We start from the raw sequence: 12,987 nt of genomic DNA on the forward strand, positions 1-12,987 counted from the left end.
TCTTTTATATTTCAGGTATTACTATTGCAAGCCCATAAATGGCTACAGTTTTACATTAATCTGTTTTACTAGCATAACTAAAGTAATGATGGTTCGTGCTTAGCAGAGGTTTCGCTTTTTTTTTCTCCAGATAAAATGCCACTATTCTACAATAGTGGATATTTTTTAGATCTACCTGATATTACTTAGAATAAATAGGCTAATTAAATAACTGCTATTATCACAGCTAATAATGGCTGTGTCATGGCCACATTACCACCTCAATAACTTCACCCCTTACATAAAACCAACACAATGCACAGATACATACACTTAACATGACTTTTGAAACTTCTTTAAAAAGAAAGAAAGAAAGAAAGAAAGAAAGAAAGAAAGAAAGAAAGAATGAAAGAAAGAAAAAGATCTATGAAATACAGGTTGCTTTTGGACTGGATCTTTAAAAGTTGCTGTATTATCAGGGAAATCAAAAAAATATATATATTTTCATCCATCTTGCTTTTATCACTTCCTACTGCATCAGGAAGGCCCAGCACGATTAAATCAGGTCATCATCAGGTTAAAAACTAGACTATCAAGAATGTAAAGGCTCCTTGTGATAACAACCCAATGTACCAGACCAAAACTATGATATGATGTTTGGTCAAACTCTCAAACATCTTTTTGGGAATTCAGAAGTTATGATATAGTAAAGATTTTATGTGCAACTGGTCACATAAATAAGCAGCTGTTTTAGATGTTAACAGAATGATAACTTTTCTACATACATATGTTTTTTCTTTTTCTTTTTTTTTTTCTTGGTCTTAAATGGCCAATGTAGCAAATGTTGTTTGCATCTTCTTTCTTAAAATTTGTGTTTATTTTATTTTATTTTATTTTGTGTATTACAGCCAGGTATAACATAACTATGCTGCCACCCTCCGACAAAACTAGCAGTTTTGATAATTTGCTTTAAACCTGTTAGCAGTTAAAAAATAGATTTTTCTCAGTGACTTAAAGTTTTGCTTCAAGTTCATAAAGCATTTTAATGGAAATACAACATATGTGTTTGCTCTTAAAATAGGCCAAATAAATGAGCCAACAAAACTATTAAATTCCCATTTCTGATGATATTCAGGTCTTCAAAATGTGAAACAGAAATGATGCCATATAAAAGAACTTATTGAAGAGCAGAACATTTTGAACAAAGAATAACAAGAGTTCAAGTGTGTGCTTGCCTGCAGGGCAGGCTGTGTGCTCACCAACACATTTAACAATTATTTTCAGGGGAAAATGTCACAGAGAAGAGTTTTCAGAACATCAAAGTCAGCTTCTCTAAAGACACGTTAGATAACTTCAAAGTGTTGTGTCTGCTTTGCCAAGAGGTGTTTTTCTTTTGTCTTTTTCTGCTAGCTTGTTTTGCTCCTCACTGTGGAGAAGATGATAGGGACTGTGAGAGCATGTTGCATCATGAACCTGTTCTTTGTAATTTACCATTCAACAACACAATGGACATTAAGCACATCTTCAAATGCCAAAATACTCTGACAGGTGGGCATCCCTGCAAGCTGTTTTCTCCCACTTATTTTATTATTGTCATGAAATGAAATGAAATGTGTGAATGATGAAATTTTATTATTTCAGAATTTTTCAGAATAGTCTTGCAATGGAATGACTGCATATTACATTTACTATTTTTTTTTTACCTTAAGTTTCTTTTACAGACAATGAAGAGCTTTTCTACAAATAAATGATCACAATGTGCAATCAATGCATATATGAACCAGAAATATTACTAAAAATAAAAGCCACGCTCTTATACTATATCATGGCATAAGCACTTTTAATAGTTTTTAACTACAATTAGCTTCTTCTCTTTTTGTCCAGCAGTCTAGATCCAATGCTAAGTGACAGCTGGTTGTAAAATTAAATATTTCAAATTAATATCCATCTGGAAATACATAGGTATACAAAGGCTGATAGAAGGGCCAGCTGCTGCCTCATCAGAAATGATCAGCTGTTGTGCTGCCTTCATTTCCCACAGCATCAGAGCACAACACAAGACTGATGCCTACAAGTCTCCTTAATTAGTAAGGCAGCATGCAGTATACATACCATTATGAGCCTCGTCTACCAGATGCAAATATACTAGTGGCCTAATTATTTGACTGATCAAGTTGCATTAATTGAAATAACTATCTATGAAGATCAGTGTCTGGATGTATTATAGAACAATCTCCGTGGTATTGGCCTGCAGCCCATGCGGACAGCACAGAGTCACAATGTGCAATCAATGCATATATGAACCAGATAATGCTTGATTACATTGGTGAAAATGAAAACTCTAATCTTACCAATCTATCAGCAGCTATCGAGAAAATTATGGTCTTAGATTTATTTTAAACTTTCTTTTCTTGCATCTCTTTTTTTGAGGTGAGTAACAGCAATGAATTAGAATGACTTCCACTGTTTTGGTGCGATTGCAAAGCCAGATGGAGACTTGCAAAACATTTTCACTAATCTCACATCTTTTGTGATAAAGCAACAAGATTAAACTGAAATTAACTGAGCTTCTGGGGTGTGTTGCATCACTTGTTCTGGTTATCCTCCACTTCTTATCATCTCCCTTTGATTTTATGTATTGCAGTATTGTGGATAGCAATAATAACCTTTTCTTGGCGCTGGGTGAGAAGATTTGCTGCCATAATGGTAAATGCTACAATATAATAGGATAAAAAAGTAGCTTTTTAACTTCTGAGATACATAAACTGTTTAATTTAGTCCATACCCTCTTTCAGAGTTTAGTCACTATTAACAATATGGAAAGCAAGTTAAATGTTAAATACAGTGGCAGTAAATTTAAATGAGCCCTTTTGGATGAACCTATGTTTAAATATTTAAATAAAAGAAATAAATATGTTAAAATATGGCTAGATGTTGTTTTCATTGTCTATAAAGAAAAAAACAGAAATGCACAAACCAACCCAAGACTTAATGACCAAGAGGCTGTGCTGCAAAATGAAGCCATCTGAGGGTTTTATTATTCGGTCAATGGTCTGACAACATATTTGGAGACAGAAACCATTCGGTTTTTTGTTACCATAGATGTATATGCAGTTAAAGTGATTCCAGAAGCTCAATGCACATGCACTGAATGCAGGCTCACACAAAGGAGTCCACAAATCATGATGCAAGGTTTTATGGAGCATTGTGTTCACAGGATGACACTAAGGAGGAAGCAAGCACCTTAAGAGTCAACAACCCTACAGGGGAAATGTTTATTGACCAATGAAAACAGCAGGAAAGAGGCTTGCTTCTTTCTGCCTGTAGGCTTGGACAGCTTGCTGGCATTGAGGGAGAAAATGAAATCCCAAGTTGAACTTAACGCAGGAACTCTGAAAGACAGCTGAGATTAAGAATAGAAGCAGAAAATGTGTATTTGTCTCTTAAGCTTGCTTCAAAAAAGTTTATGGCTGCAGAGATCTTTTCTGTTTAATAACCTGTGAGAATGGAAAGAGATGTGTACACCAGCTCAAAGATAAAAAATCAAGTTTGAGCTATCATTATGTTCACATTAAAGACACAAATTTAGCATTGAGTTACTGTTTTGGTATATGGCTGATCACAAGGTCTGTTTTATATTTAATCATTTTAGGTCAGCAAAGGTCTACTTCATTCCTTTACAGCTGATTGTGTAGTCCTCAACACACTTCACAGGACATAGAAGAATCTTTATAATCTAAAACCTGAAAAGCTTACAGTCTTATAATCAGGCAATTACTTTGTAGAGCTAGTCATCTCTCTTGGTTTATCCCAGGACCTAATAAAAAGTTACTAAAACAGCACGATCCCTTCACCTCTAAAAACAACTTGCTTTCAAGCAATTTCTTGGCCAGAAAAAAAAAAACACTGTTGTTTCTTTAAATCTTGCAGAAAGTAAGTTGTTGTTTTCCATTTTCATTAGCTACTTGTACTAAGGTAAGCTAATGTAGCTGAGTCAGCAGCTAGCTTAAGCTTAAGCTATATATACATACATGTAAATATACATAAATTAAACAGAATACAGAAAACATTCAAAATGAAAAGCAAGACACAAGAGACATGGGGGGATCATAGGGAGTACCAAGAGTTTGAAAAGAATAGTTATAAGTTTGGATCTGAATAGTGGAAGTGAGATGATATTGCAGCAGTCAGGGGGAAATGGGTTCCATAATTGGGGAGAAATCAATGCTCTGCCCCTCCATGCAAGTAAGGCGTGAATGGGATAGAGTGAGACAGATGGAAGAAGAGGATCCAAGAGCACGTTAGCAACATGGATGAGAGCTGAGATATATGGAGGGGCGAGATTATGGATGGCCTTTTAAGTAAGTAGTAAATGTTTTAATTGAATGTGGTATGAAATGGGAAGCCAGTGGAACTGCTGCAGGACAGCTGTAATGTGGTGGGAAAATGGAGTCCTAGTTAAGATTCTGAACCATTTGCAGTTTGTGTAAAGTTTTGTGAGGGAGACCAAGTAAAAGGTGAGTTGCAGTAGTCTAGGCGAGACGTGACTAGACGAACCAGGATAGAAGCAGTGTGGGGTGTGAGGTAGGGGCATATATGGTTGATATTGCAGAGATTAATGTTTTTTTGTTTGTTTGTTTGTCTGTTTGGTTGGTTGGTTTTGGATTTTTTTTTTTTTTTTTTTTTGTTAAGGTACCACAAGAATGTCACGTGATCCAGTCCCACCAGCATGAACACAGATAAAAGGATAACAGTGATAAAACTGCAGTAACTAGATCAGCTTTAGCATGGTTGTTAAGTAAACATATATTTTTAGAATAAATTAGGTAGTATATATCTGATCTAATCATTTTCACAGCACCAAAACAGAACAACTAGCTTACCTGGCCTACTGTCAGGTTCACTGGAGACTTAAGATCTGAGACTTTCTCCCAGTTTCTGTTTGATGTTGATGGACCACATAAATCCAGAGATATGATAGTTTGAATTTAATTAAACAAAATTTTTTATTCAAGCTTAAAACTGGGATGAACCGGTGTTTGTAGGTTATTATTGTAATGAATATTACTTTTTTATTATTAAGACTTTATTATTTTTGTGTATTTTTGGTCTGATATGTTAATAAAGTGTGTTAAAGTGGGAAAATGATAAGATAATGGTGTGGTTATGTTGAAAAAGTGACACTAAACATAGGTATTGGAAACATTTTTCTATATGGTATATATCAAAGTCAAAGTCTCAGAGCTCTCAGGATTATCAGGATGTTGTTGAGGGGTTACAGCTGAGTTGTAAGTCAACGTTTTAGGTGATAAACCCCTTTCACAGTGCAAGCAAATTAGCAATACAATAAATAATATTGTTGTCTGAAATTATTAAATCATTATTGCTCATGCTCTAGCACAGGGGTACCCAGCTCCGGTCCTCAAGGGCCACAATCCTGCAAGTTTTTGATGTGTCCCTGCTCCAAAACCACCTGACTCAAATTGATGAGTCATTGTGCAAAACTTAATAGGTTGTTGGATCTATTTAGAATAGAATAGAATAGAATAGAATAGAAATACTTTATTAATCCCTTTGGAGAGTCCTCAGGGAAATTTGGGTCATTTGAGTCAGGTGTGTTGAAGCAGGAAACATCGGAAAATCTGCAGGACAGCGGCCCTCGAGGACCGACTTTGGGCACCCCTGCTCTAGCACTACTTCATAGACTTTCTTCAGCACTGTACCCCTATGAAATATCCTCTGACCAGAGCAAAATATTGTTGAGAATTATTCCAAACATGACATGAGAAAAACTAAAATATTCATATATGTGGGTTTTTTTGTACTTTTCTGTTGATTTTATTCTTGATAATTATTTTATGACTCAAAGTTTTATTCTCTGATATTTTATTTATCTCAAGAACTTTCTGCAGTATTTCATAGTACTCCCATTTGAGAACCACTGCTCAGCCAGGAAGGCTGAATGAGAGCTGAGATGTTTGGAGAGGTGAAGCTGAATGCTAGCATTCTTGTTGAACATTTAGATTTTTTGTGTGCTTGTTTTTGAGCAATTTAATGTTAAACATTTCATTGTTTTTATGCTCAAGGTGGCAGGAGAGAGACAAAACTAGTGAAGGGAAAATGAAGGTGGAAGGAGCAGTTACAGTAGATGAAGAAAAAAGAAGGCAAAGCAACAGGAGAAGGCAAAGACGGATAAACTAAGCTTTATAAAGTTTTTCATTCTTTCTTTCTTTTTTTTTTTACCTCAAATGTAACCTTCCAAAAAACATTAGATATTAGATCTAACATTAGATGGAAGGTTATACATCATCAAGCATTAGATGCAACATTACACTGTTTAAGCTGGATTGCAGTTTGTCAGTCTCCACCCTTTACGGTCAGATCAGTAAGACTGGAACCCCAACAGTAGGGTCCCAAAAGAGTAGGACGAGACAGATTTGCTTATTTTGGCACCCAAGTTTTTGCCTGTGGAAACTAAACGAAATGTATATTAACCTAGACCCATTAATGGAGATGGGGCTTTGAGGAGAAAGTGATAAATGTGGTTTTGATCCTGTAACTATTCACCTAAAAGTAAAATTTAAAACTTGAGACCCAATACAATTAAGCCTGTTGCATACTCTGCGAAAGCGAGAACTTTTTTCATGTAACAAGAACAAAATCATGGAAATCTTGCGGACGTATTTAGGGACATCTTGCAGCTTGTTCTTGACACATCAGCTGAGCAGAACTTTCTTCTCGTGGGTCTCTAAGAGGTATTGTGTGATTGGTCGGACATCAAAGGTGGGCGTGGTTAACGCAGAAAAGCTTGGAGTGGAAAGTTGTCACTTCTGTTGAGCAGAAATGTAATAACGCTGATAGGGGTTGTGAGTTTCTTTTTATGAAAGCTAGGGACAAAAGTAACAGCCTAATCACCCTGCTAACTGATGCATACAAATCTAAGATTAAAGCAAAGCTGGTTTCTAAAATAAATTCATGCCTACAAATACTTGAGACCCAATTGACAAACTAAAATAATAAAATAGGAAAAGGAAGCAACGATTGCCATATCAGAGAAACATTGAAACATTTGCAGAACACAACTGAATACAGCTCCGGTCACTAGAGGGTATTCACATGGAAAATTATTATTAGATTTTTTTTTACTACCCCAAAACTAAAACTAAAACAGAAAGGCCAGTCTGAGTATGGACATTGTTGGAGACAATATGAAGAACTGGTAGCTCATCACTTTCACATCTTCTGCGGTTGCCTTGATATTCAACCATATAATATATAGGAGACAAATTGTAGAAGAAAGTAACCCATGTAATGTGTTTTGAATTGAAATATAATTTTTGTACTATTTACTTGGAAAATACTCCTACATCTGTTTCCTCCGGTGAATGATACTTAAATAATATTTTGTTGGGAGCTGATTGAAAAAAAGAGAAAAGCTGTTACCAGGAAATGACTAATGAAAGAACCTCCAGCAAAGAAAGAATTGATAGAATAGCAATGGAAATATATCAAATGGAGAAACATTTTTCTTTAACCTTAGAATGAAACAGTTCCATAAGTGCTGGAAGAAATGGGAAAGCTATGGGGCCACCATGTCATGTACTAGTTAATATCTGCAACTTGATGTTAATGTGGAGCTATGTATTTTGACAGAAAGGTATGTGCTTGCCTTTAACACCAATTAATCCAATCCAAATAACGTTTAATGCAACTTTTGTTTTTACTTTTTGTTCTGGGTCTAAAATTTGACAGCAGTCAGTTTGTGAACATAAAAATATTAATAAAAAAAAACATCACATGCTACTTATGAAAGGGAAAAAGTATGACCATATATTATGCTTCAAATCAAACTCTTTGTGTTCAAATGTTTGTACTTTTATGTCACGATACTCTGCTGTTTGAGATTCTTTGGTGCAGCTTCACACACATGTTAAAGAACTCTAGTAAAAATTAATCCCTAATGATGTTGAAATTGAAAGAGTGTCCAAAATTAAATTTCTTGGAGTAATTATAGATAACAAAAATGGATGAGAGGGAGAGGCCGAGATGGAAATGAAGGTGAAAGATAATAGTTTTTTAGCTTGTCCTGTTTTGCTTATTTTGTATGATGGTGTTTTTGAATTGCTTTTATGGTTTTGTAAGATTTTCATATTATAGAATTAACTTCTGAAAGAAGACAATATTGCATTATGAAATCTTTTTCTAATTATTTATGTTATACATTAGAATTGTATTGTACATGACTTGTGTAGATTTATTGGTTACTGGATTTCTTATTTAGCATTTCCAAGCATTCTAACACAGTTTTCTGACCACGTAGCATGCTCATAAAACAAAACAAAATTAAATTAAATTAACTTTTTTTCTTGTCTTCTGTCCATCCTCTGTGTCATTACATGTTACTTTACATATTTCAATTATGTTTTCAGAGATCTTGCGGATCTCTGAACTAGCCAAATGCAGCAAAACAGAACAGTACCTCTGGAAATCGTAGGAGCAGAGTTGTGTAGTGTAGCTCATATGCGACCAGTAAAAGGAACACAGAAGAAAAATAAGATGCTGCGTGGTATTTAATAGCCGCACAGACCACCACCATCTGCTGTGCTGCCTTTCCTTCTGTCTTTTTTCTGACAATGTGAATCTGAACTCTGCACTGGCTTCTGGTGTTGTCTAACACTATGCAAAGTAAAACATGTAAATGTAAATGTAAAACTGCAAAGCACCTTTGCAGTAATATTTGACAACACTTGAAGCAGATGTACATATATACACTGAGTAAGGATAAATGAGCTCAAATGGACACAAAGGTTTGTCTCTGGGGTGGTACCCTCAAAGGTGCGAATCTTGTTCATACCCTTGTTGTTTGTACCTTATGAAGACCAAAATTGTACCTCTGGTGGTCTCCTTGTACCCTGATTTAAACAAAAAAAATGTCTGTGCCAAACTACAGGCTAAAACAAAGATGATGCTTTTTCTCTAATTAAACATGCATTCACCTGCCAATGAGCACATATCAGAGGCAACATAGGGTTCAGCGTCTTGTCCAATACATAGCCTTCTGGGAAATCCTCGACTCAAACCACAAACCATCTGACTGCCAGACAAACACTCTACATCCTGAGCTACAGCCACCCCAAAAGCAAGACAATAATGTAAAATGTTTAAAAAAAAACACATGTGGTATATCATTGTACATAAAAAAATTAAATCCACAAATTAACCTTCTTTTTCTTTCCTCAAGACAGCTATATAGCAGCTTATTAATATGTGCTTTGAATGTATGAGGGAACTGTAAAGCATATCAGTGATGATTATTTAACCTTTTTTCCTGTTTTCCCACACACACTACCTTCTAAGATTGTAACAGGAAAGAGTAAACATGTCTAATGATAACATAGGAAGAAAAGAAGTTTAAAATAGCCATGAAGTCTAAACTTGAATAAAAAAGAAAATGCAAACTAAAACACACACACACACACACACAAAAATCAAAATATTCTAGACATAATATATATAATATATATATATATATAGTCATAATATGTATTTCATATAAAACAACTCAAGTACTCAAGAAAGAAAGAAAACTGTCCTACAAAAAATATAGTTTACATCATGTTATGATTAATGTATGTATTTATTTATTATTCATTTCACAACCGCATGTTTTGGGCCTGAACAATCTCTCCAGCATCTTTTAAATCATTCATATCAATGATGTTGTCAATGCAACATGTTAAATTACCAAAGCCTATTTTCTCCTATCGTCTCTTATATCATTTGTCAGGCTGAAGATATAGAGAATCAATTTGATTAAACTGGGACATGTAGACACATCGTGAACTGGAATACCCAGGTGAGATCATTGTAAGGGACAGACTAGTTGATCTGTCGCTCCCATGTTGAAGTAATTTGATAGGTGATTGCTGGCAGTGAAACAGAGTCAAGTCTTGACAACTTCAGCTGGCAAACATCATTTAGTTTCTGTAGAACATCAGTGTGTTGGCAGCAGTAGTCTTTACCTTCATTTTTTATTTCTTTTTAATTCATATTTTAAATTAGATAGTCCACAATGATAAGCACCTTTAGCAGAGCTAGCAGCAGTCACAACTTGTGAAACTTCTGGTTAGAGTCTAATTGAGGAAACCTGTTATAAATGTTGGCAGTAATGGTGCGATTTTTCATGCTGTGGATGGGAACTCTCCTTCAGCTTTCTCATGCAACAATTTACACCAACAACTGGGCGATAAAAGTAAGAGGGGACCTTGAGTCTGTGAACAGAATCGCAGAGAAATATGGACTTACCAACATGGGTCAGGTGAGTGTGTTCAAACATCAGGAGCAGACAGAAAGAAGACATCAGGCTTTTTTTTTTTTTTTTATCTATCAGGGTTATGTGACTGTAAATAATTTCTTAGATGGTTGTATCTAAGCTAGCAAGTGAAAATGAACAGAGGATGTAACATATAAAAGGATGTAACACTGCCTATAATTCAATCACTTTGAATGACACTGAGTCAAAGAAAATGTTATTAAATATTCACAGTTTTACATTAATTGAAATTATTGTGCTCTAATATAAACAACTAGCCATTAACATTTAAATTAATTTAATCTGAGAAATCAGCAGAGTTCTACTTAGACTTCTAAGAAGGAAACATCCGCCAAAGTGCTTTAGTATTTTCAGAAATGCATTTAATTGTATTGTGCTGGCAGACATTTTCTGAGGAATATTTTGGATCAGGGCTATTCAGTTCGGTCCTACGAGGGCCACAGTCCTGCAGGTTTTCAACACACTCAAACATGCCTGATTTAAATTAAATAGATGCAACAGCTTCTAAATTTCTGTACAATGACTCATTAAATTGAGTCAGGTGTAGTGGAGCAGGGAAACAATGAAAACCTGCAGGACTGTGGCCCTCGAGTGACCGAACTGAATAGCCCTGATCTAGATCAATGAATACATTTCTATTCAAGTGGAAGAAAATAAAAGCTCCAAAAAGAGATGATGAAAACATTATGGACCCATTAGATGGAGCACATGAGGTAAAGTAAGCTTCTGCTAAGTTGAGATATTTTTAGTTTCATAGTGTAGACTCAGATTTTACTTCTGTGGGATATCTAGAAAGAGGGAAAAAAACTGTATATAAAAAAAGATAAAACAAATCAGCAGCTGCTCATCAACAGTAGAAACCTGTCTGGTTTATTTAGTTTCAGCTGTCTAGAGAGAGCTAAAAAAGTCCTAATTTATCCTCAAGCCTCTTAATTTAATCTCTGCCAGTTAAGCCCTACAGGACTAAGATCCTGAACCTAATTACTGTTTTATTCAAGGTTGCAAGACCCACAGAATGGTAGCATAAATAATTTATTAAAGCAAATAAATAAACTGAGTAATAGGGCCCATGAAAATTAACGTGTACTCCCTTGGGTTTGATGCTGTAATGAAACTTTCAGGTCTTGGATTTGCTGCAAGTAAAATGAAGCAGAAAGCTCAAATGAAGTTATATAAAATACTTTATTGTTCTAAAGGAAGAAATTTAAAGAAACATTTCACAGCAGAGTCCCCTGGGAATAAATTAAGGTCACAATTTACTGCAAAAGAAAATGGCCAACTAATGACTTTTTGTAAGAATTGAACATAAAAGACCTCATTAAAAAAAAAAGAAAAATCTATATGACCTTATCGACACAAATCCACACGTGCATGTGGAAGTCAAACTCACACAGGCAGCAGTGTGGCTCAGGTTGCCCTCAGCTGAAAAACTATCACAGGTGTAAGGTAGCTGCCTGAACGAAAGAGGCCAACAACTGTTTCATAATTCAACAGCTGTTTAGAACAATGAGAGAAAGAGATGAACTGCCCCTTCACCTAAAAACAATAAATACATATTTCATTTAGAGGATTTAATGTCTGTCTTACTAGATTGGAGACCTGAAGAGCTACTACAGTTTCCGTCACCACGAGACAGCAAATCGTTCCACAATATGCAACAAAGAAGTGACTGGACGCGTTGCCAAGGAGACCGAGGTATAGTAATGTGATATGAGGAGAGATGGACGACTCTGCTGGATTATTGATAAGCAGCATGTCCACTCCCTTCCTCACGTTTGCTGACCGCCTGCACACGACACCATTAATTACAACCCCACCCCCCAAAAAATGTGAAGATGACAAGAGTCAGAGCAGAACAATAAAATGTCAAGTACCCATCACATTTAGAGGATAGTTGCAGTGTTTTTAGATTAAATTGGAAAATCAACCTAATTTCTGTCAAACGAAAAGCAAGAAAGGCAGATATACAATGACATGTCCATGACATGCGGGGCAGCATGGCTCAGTGGGTAGAGTGGTCGTCCTGCAGCCCAAGGGTTTCCAGTTCGATCCCGGCCCTGAGCAAAACACCAAGCCCCTAATAGCTCCTGATGGGTCATGGTTGAGTGCCTTGCATGGCAGCTTTTGCCATCCTTGTATGAATGTGTGTGTGAATGGGTAAATGTGATGTACATGTAAAGCGCTTTGGATAAAAGTGCTATATAAGTACAAACCATTTAAAGAGCCCATATTATGTTCATTTGTAGGCTCCTCATTTTTTCTTAATGCAGGACAGAATATCCCTACATTGTGAACTTTGTAACTCTGCATTTCTTTAACATGCACAAAAAGGTTCATGGCAAAATAAAGGAAACACAAAATATGAAATAGGTCATCAAGGTAACTTAGCATTGGACAAAAAGAAAACAAAACAAAGGCAATTGCAAACAAAAATATGTTTTTTTGGTCCTTCATTGTGAATTATGAAGGTAAACTTAACCAATTTTGACCTGACACAAGTAGTATAGTGGATGTTTAATGAGCAGTTTTCACACTGATGCTAGGTGTGGAAAGTCATCTAGTCAAGATTATGTACAGTAGTATTTAAGACTTTTTAACAACAGTAAATTGTGTTAAAAGACACAGCTGGATTGTGTTGTCACACAGAAACTGCAGCAGCCCTCTTAGTTACTATA

General features: G+C 35.6%; 1 protein-coding gene across 1 annotated transcript in view; it reads left to right on the forward strand.

Moving 5' to 3' along the window:
- Positions 1–10,135: 10,135 nt before the first annotated feature.
- pcsk5a (proprotein convertase subtilisin/kexin type 5a) overlaps positions 10,136–12,987 on the forward strand; it is a 28,144-nt gene continuing 25,292 nt past the window's right edge. The window contains exons 1-2 of the mRNA XM_041970695.1: positions 10,136–10,297; positions 11,903–12,007. Of these exons, the coding sequence (XP_041826629.1) occupies positions 10,136–10,297; positions 11,903–12,007 (267 nt within the window). The remainder of the gene's footprint in view (positions 10,298–11,902; positions 12,008–12,987) is intronic.

Source organism: Melanotaenia boesemani, chromosome 19 (assembly GCF_017639745.1).
Source record: "Melanotaenia boesemani isolate fMelBoe1 chromosome 19, fMelBoe1.pri, whole genome shotgun sequence".
Classification (NCBI taxonomy): Eukaryota; Metazoa; Chordata; class Actinopteri; order Atheriniformes; family Melanotaeniidae; genus Melanotaenia; species Melanotaenia boesemani.